General features: G+C 43.6%; 1 protein-coding gene across 1 annotated transcript in view; it reads left to right on the top strand.

Annotated features, from left to right (window-relative positions):
* DPPA2 (developmental pluripotency associated 2) overlaps positions 1-5,666 on the top strand; it is a 15,245-nt gene extending 9,579 nt beyond the window's left edge. Inside the window, exons 6-7 of the mRNA XM_023518210.1 lie at positions 2,508-2,715; positions 5,597-5,666. Coding sequence (XP_023373978.1) covers positions 2,508-2,715; positions 5,597-5,666 — 278 coding nt within the window. The remainder of the gene's footprint in view (positions 1-2,507; positions 2,716-5,596) is intronic.
* The last annotated feature ends 1,328 nt before the right edge of the window (positions 5,667-6,994 follow it).

Raw genomic sequence — 6,994 nt, 5'->3', positions numbered from 1 at the left:
TTTCCTTCCTGTTCTCTTGTGTTCCCTAGCTTGTCATGCATTCTTTCCAAAAATCAGGGTTTTTTTAAAATGCCTCAGGACACAGGACAAATTGTTAAAAATTGGGACTGTCCCACCAAAAGTGGGACGTCTGGTCACCTTACTCTAGGGAGGGAGGGGCTACTTGTTTGTTCCAGTTTGGCTCCTTCTGAGCTGATTGTCCTTGCCTAGAAGCAAGGGAGGGAGCCAGTCTCCTTCTGATACCTTGCCCAGGAGGGGAGTAGGGAGTTTACATTAGCCTTTTCATTTCCAAATAAAGTTACATTAACCTCTTCATTCCCAAATGGAGTTACATTAACCTTTTCAGCAGCTGAAAACTATTCCCTTCCTATTCTCCCGCTGTTCCCTAGCTTGTCATGCATTCTTTCCAAAAATTGGGACTTTGTTAAAACACTGCGGGACATGGGACAAATTGTTAAAAATCGGGACTGTCCTGACAAAAGCAGGATGTCTGTTCACCTTAATCTCACCTAGCCTTGTTCTTTACACTTTTTATTTGTTTGTTTATTTTGAGACAGAGCCTCAAGCTGTCCCCCTGGGTAGAGTGCTGTGGCATCACAGCTCACAGCAACCTCCATCTCCTAGGCTCAAATGAGTCTCCTGCCTCCACCTCCCAAGTAGCTGGGATTACAGGCACCTGCCACAACACCCGGCTATACACTTTTAATTTTTATTTATTTATTTTAAGACAGATTCTCAGGCTGTTGCCCTGGGTAGAGTGCCATGGCATTACAGCCACGGCAACCTCAGACTCTTGGGCTTAAGCGATTCTCTTGCCTCAGCTTCCCAAGTAGCTGGGATTACAGGCACCCACCACAATGCCTGGCTATTTTTTGGTTGTAGTTGTCATTGTTGTTTGGTGGGTCTGGGCTAGATTCAAATATACCAGCTCCCGTGTATGTAGCTGGCCCACTACCTGCTTGAGCTACAAGCACTGAGCCTCTTTTTTTTGTAGGGACAGGGTCTCACTCTGTCCCCTTTGGTAGAGTACCATCACACAGCTCACAACAACCTCCAACTCTGAGCTTAGGCGATTCTCTTGCCTCAGCCTCCTGAGTAGCTCCAAGTGTCCTCCACAATGCCCAGCTATTTTTTTGTTGCAGTTTGGCTGGGGCTGGGTTTGAACCTGCCACCCTTGGTATATGGGCCAGTGCCCTACCCACTGAGCCACAGGCGCTGCCCAAGTGCGGAGCCTCCTTTTTTTTTTTATTTAAGAGACAGAGTTTCACCTTGTTGCCCTTGGTAGAGTGCCATGCTGTCACACAGCTCACAGCAACCTCCAACTCCTGGGCCCAGGCAATTTTCTTCCCTCAGCCTCCTGAGTAGCTGGGACTACAGGTGCCCACCATAAGGCCCGGCTATTTCTTTGTTGCAGTTTGGCTGGGGCCAGGTTTGAACCCACTACCCTCGGTATATGGAGCCGGCGCCCTACTCACTGAGCCATAGGCGCTGCCCACACTGAGCCTCTTTACACTTTTTTTTGAGACAGAGCCTCAAGCTCTTCCCCTGGGTAGAGTGCCATGGCATCACAGCTCACAGCAACCTCCAACTCCTGGGCTCAAGCAAGTCTCCTGCCTGTGCCTCCCAAGTAGCTGGGACCACAGGCGCCCATCACTACGCCTGGCTATTTTTTGGTTGCAGCTGTCATTGTTGTTTGGCGGGCCCGGGCTGGATTCGAACCCACCACTTTAGGTGTATGTGGCTGGCACCTTAGCCACTTGAGCCATAGGCTCCAAGCCTCTTTACACTTTTTAAACAAACTTTTTGAGGCTAGGCACAGTGGCTCACGCCTATAACCCTAGCACTCTGGGAGGCTGGGCCTGAGCAAGGATGAGACCCCTACCCTATCTCTATTAAAAATAGAAAATTACTGGGTGTCATGGCTGATGCCTATAGTTCCAGCTACTCAGGAGTTTAAGCCAAAAGGGTCACTTGAGCCCAGTAGTTTCAGGTTGCTATGATGCCATAGACCCTGAGCTTTGTACAACAAAGTAAGACTCTGTCTCAAAAAAAAGAAAAAGAAAAGAGAAAACAGACTTTTTTTTGGTCTGTTTTCTGTAGTTGAAGCAGTACAATGTAGTAGTTAGGTAAATGGGTTGAGTCAAAATACCTGGCTCCATGCATGTCTTGATTCTGGGAAAATTAATACACTTAGCACCATAAACATCTGCTACCTCACCTGTAAATAGGAAGAGAAAATAGAAATGTACTTAAAAATAAACATATTAGTACATGTAAATCACTTAGCAAAATCCTAGACACAAAGCAAGCTTTCCGGAATGGTAACTAGTATTATCCCTCGTGCTATATTATTTGTGAAGTTAGATTGCAATGTCTTTTGGTCTGCTTTTCATGCTTTTTGTGCAATGGATGTGTGAGTAGAATGTAAGAGAACCAGACCCAGAGTGACTCGATGAGAAGTGTGGCGATTCTTGTCTTGATCTTTTGCTGTTTACACTTGCTTCTCTTTGCTTCCCCAGGCCTTAGGTGGTGTGTGATCCATGGCGAGCCTCTCCCCGCAGACAGAGAGGGTTGGGTCCGCCTACAGTTTCATGCAGGTCAGGCCTGGGTGCCTGCCACTCCCAGGAGGATGATTTCCCTCTTCCTGTTACCAGCCTGCATTTTCCCATCTCCAGGCCTAGAAGATAATATGTTATGTCCTGACTGTGCTAAGAGGTAACCCTTACATATTCTAAGCATGGCATATAGAAAAGTAGAGGTATAGATGTCATTCTGAATAATGTAGTAGGAGAAGGCAGAGGGTAAACATGCTGTTTTGCCATGTAGATGAGAAAAAATAAGAAACAAAAAGAATAGTCGTAGACTAGAATTCAGATGACTATGGCTAGTTCTTAGCAGCCTTTACAAAGTACCTGCCAAGTCAGGATCTGATTTCAGTCTCACTTGCAGGGATCCATTCTAAAGGAAAAAGCCCCCAGAAATATTAGAATTTTTTTTGTTTTTTAAGTCTGTTTAGAGACATAGTCATACTCACTGCAGCCTCAAACCCTTGGCCTTAACCAATCCTTCTGTCTCAGTCCTACCAATCGATATAGCATCTCAAAAATAAGTAAGAAAAGCTATGAAAATATATGGGAAGTACTGATATTAGAGTAAATTAAGGAAACTTCAGAGGAAATTTCATGTAATGGGGATGAGCTTACCACTTGTGGGGATAGCTAATAAAACACATGGGGATAAAATGATATATATTTAGAAACTGCTAGTAAGTCAGTATAGTTGAAACTTCTGTTGACATTGATGAGTATAAAACTCATCTTGTGGTGATGGAATAGTGTAGAAGTGATGTGAGAGGTATGAGAGGGCTGTAGACAGAAGTTAAGGGAGTTTTTTTTGGTTTTGTTTCTTCTTTCTTTTTCTTCTGCTGGGTTTGGGATTAGATTATTCTTCTTGATTCTTTTCATTGTCTTTATCATCCATATTTTAAATTCCCTTTTTGTCAAATACATTAATTCTTTTTTTTATTAAATCATAGCTGTGTACATTAATGCAGTCATGGGGTACAGTGTGCTGGTTTTATATACAATTTGAAATATTTTCATCAAACTGGTTAACATAGCCTTCATGGCATTTTCTTAGTTATTGTGCTAAGACCTTTATATTCTACACTTAGTAAATTTAACATGTACCCTTGTAAGATGCACCATAGGTGTGTTCCCATCAATTACCCTTCCTCCACCCATCCTCCCCTCAACCCCCTTTCCCCATATTCTTGGGCTATAATTGGGTTATAGCTTACATATTAAAGCTATAAATTAGTTTTATAGTAGGACTGAGTACATTGGATACTTTTTCTTCCATTCTTGAGATACTTTGCTTTAGGGCTGCATAATATTCCCACATACATTTTTTTTTTTTTTTTGAGACAGGGTCTCAAGCTGTCCCCTGGGTAGAGTGCGCTGGCATCACAGCTCAGAGCAACCTCCAACTCCTGGGCTCAAGCGAGTCTCCTGCCTCAGCCTCCCAAGTAGCTGGGACCATGGGCGTCCGCCACAACGCCCTGCTATTTTTTTGGTTGCAGCTGTCATTGTTGTTTGGAGGGCCCGGACTGGATTCGAACCCACCACCTTGAGTGTATGGGGCTGCTGCCTTAGCCACTTGAGCCACAGGCGCTGAGCCCCCACATACATTTTTGATAAGAGCTTATAAGAAAGGGTTTAGGAAGGAACTCTGAAGGGAATCAGCATATTGATGGGACGTAGACAATGAGGACAGAGAAAGCATAAATAGAAGTTGGGGAATGAGAGAGTAAAGAAAGAAATGGGCAGAGAATCTTAGATGGAGGTGGTTGGCAGTGAGGTGGCCATATAGGGTGTAGGGTAAAGATGAATGCTGTGCTATTGGGACTAGACTTCTTTTTTTTTTTTTTTTTTTTTTTGTAGAGACTGGTTTTCACTCTGTTGCTCAGGTTTTAGTGTCATGGCATAGTTCAATGTCACTTTGAACTCCTATCACCACACCTGGCTAAATTTTTGTAGAGACACAGTTTAACTATGCACCCAGCATGGTCTTGAACACTTGGTCTCAAGTAATCATCCCATGTTGGCCTTCCAAATTGTTGGGGTTACAGGAGTGAGCCACTGCAACCCACCATGGTGCCCTTTTTGAGGGTAGCTTGTGGGAGTCAGGAGAAACCAGAGTGTGAGTGCGGTAGGGTGGAGTGGAGCCCATGCAGAGCTAGGAGCTGAATATGTTGATTATCTTCATTTGCTAAGCCTAGAAGGAGGGCATGGCGGATAGATAGTTCAGTAATCTCAAGGAGGTTTCTTTCTCTGTCTCCCTCCCTTTCTCCCTTCTTCCTCTCTTTTTCTTCCTTTTAAAAAAAATTTTTAATGGTAAAACCATAAGCTTGGGCAGTGCCTGTGGCTCAAAGGAGTAGGGCGCCGGCCCCATATACCGGAAGTGGCTGGTTTGAACCTGGTCCCGGCCAAAAACTGCAAAAGCAAACACCTATAAGCTTGTGTGAATGGGGAGTAGTTATGAGAAAGAATGAATGGAGAGTATAAGGGTAAAGGAAGTGAGACCCCTTGGTACATACAGAATAGGAGCCCTGAGAATAAGTGCACAGTCCTGTCCCTTTGCTTACTACATAAAACATTTTTTTTTTTTTTTTGAGACAAAGTCTCACTGTGTCTCCCTTGGTAGAGTGCCATGGCGTCACAGCTCACAGCAATGCCAAACTCTTGGGTTTAAGAGACTCTCTTGCCTCAGCCTCCTGAGTAGCTGAGACTACAGGGACCTGCCACAATGCCTGGCTATTTTTTGGTTGCAGTTGGCGTTGTTTAGCTGGCCCAGGCCAGGCTCAACCCACCACCTTTGGTGTATGTGGCCAGCACCCTACTCCCTGAGCTATAGACGCTGAGCCTACATAAAGCCTTTTTTTGCATCATCTTACATTTTGGAGCAAACTACTCAGGAACTCCAGGAGTATATTCTTTATTTTATTGGTCATTTTTATGGGGTTGGTATGGAGTGGTTTATATTAATTACTCTAGCATTTTTTTTTTTTTACAATTTTTTTCTACTTGCCTTATAGAAATAAGAAGATAATGAAAAGATTAATGATAGCGAAGAGGAAGAAGAGATCTACTTCAAACCCAAAGTAGGAGACCAGAATATGCCACCTCAAAGTAAGTATAATTTTGAGTTGAAGGCAATTGAGAAGAAACTGATAAAAGAAAAACTCTCTGCCTTCCCACTATTTGCCAAAGTTTAGGGCAAAAATTTACAAGTCTTTCATTGCCTTTCTACCTGGAAGGACAGATGGTGGAGAGCCCATAAATTAACTCACATCCCAATCATTGCTGTGCTATATCCTAACCATCCCAAGAGTCTCCCAATACCTGGAGTATAGACTTATGAACTATTTAGCTATATTGAGTACAATTTGGTGTTTTTTTTTTATTTCAGGTTAATGTGAGGGTACAAAGAATTAGATTATAATGTTTGCATTTGTTTGGTAAAGTCCCTGTTGTAGTTGTGTCCTGCTCCCAGGAGATGTGCCATAGCCTCTTGCCTCAGCCTCTCAAGTAGCTGAGACTATAGATTTGTGTCACTACACCCTGCTAGTTTTTCTATTTTTAGTAGAGATGGAGCCTCACTCTTGCTCAGTCTGATCTTGAACTCCTAAACTCAAACAATTCACCCACCTCAGCTTCCCAGAGTGGTAGGATTACAGGCATGAGCCACTTCACCTGGCCCTGGAATTTCTAGATATTAAAGCTGAATCTTAATTTTATAGCTATTCCATTAAAGAAAATCCTTGTCTAATGAAGCCACCTAGTACAAGACAGGGTTAGCAGGATTAATATAATCCTGTTTTTGCCTTTTTCTTTTTGAGACCATGCTACCCGGGGCTGAAGTGCAGTGGCAAGATCATAGCTCACTGCAGCCTTGAACTCTTGGACTTAATCATCCTTCTGCCTCCGCCTCCTGAATATCTGGGTCTACATGCATATGCCCCTGTGCCCAACTAGTTTTTCTATTTTTTGTAGAAGTGGAGTCTTGGGTCTCCTTATGTTGTTGGGGCTGGTCTCAAAGTCCTCAAGTGATCCTCCTGCCCAGCTTCTCAAAGTGCTGGGATTCTAAGCATAAGCCACAGTGCCTGGACTCATGTTGAAAAAAAAATTTTTTTTTTTTTTTGAGACAGACTCTCACTATCTTGCCCTCAGTAGAGTGCTATGACATCACAGCTCACAGCAACCTCAAACTCTGGGGCTTAAGCGATTCTCTTGCCTCAGCGTCCCAAGTAGCTGGAACTACAGGTGCCTACCACAACGCCCAGCTATTTTTTGTTGCAGTTGTTGTTGTTTAGCTGGCCTGAGCTGAGTTCGAACCTGGCAAGCCTTGATGTATGTGGCTGATGCTGTCACCACTGTGCTGTGGGCACTGAGCCAATGTTGAAAGTTTTTTTTTTTTTTTTTTTTTTTTTTTT

This window comes from Otolemur garnettii, unplaced genomic scaffold (genome assembly GCF_000181295.1).
Source record: "Otolemur garnettii isolate 467f Iridium unplaced genomic scaffold, OtoGar3 scaffold00131, whole genome shotgun sequence".
Taxonomy (NCBI): Eukaryota; Metazoa; Chordata; class Mammalia; order Primates; family Galagidae; genus Otolemur; species Otolemur garnettii.
This window is presented reverse-complemented; position numbering and strand designations above follow the sequence as displayed.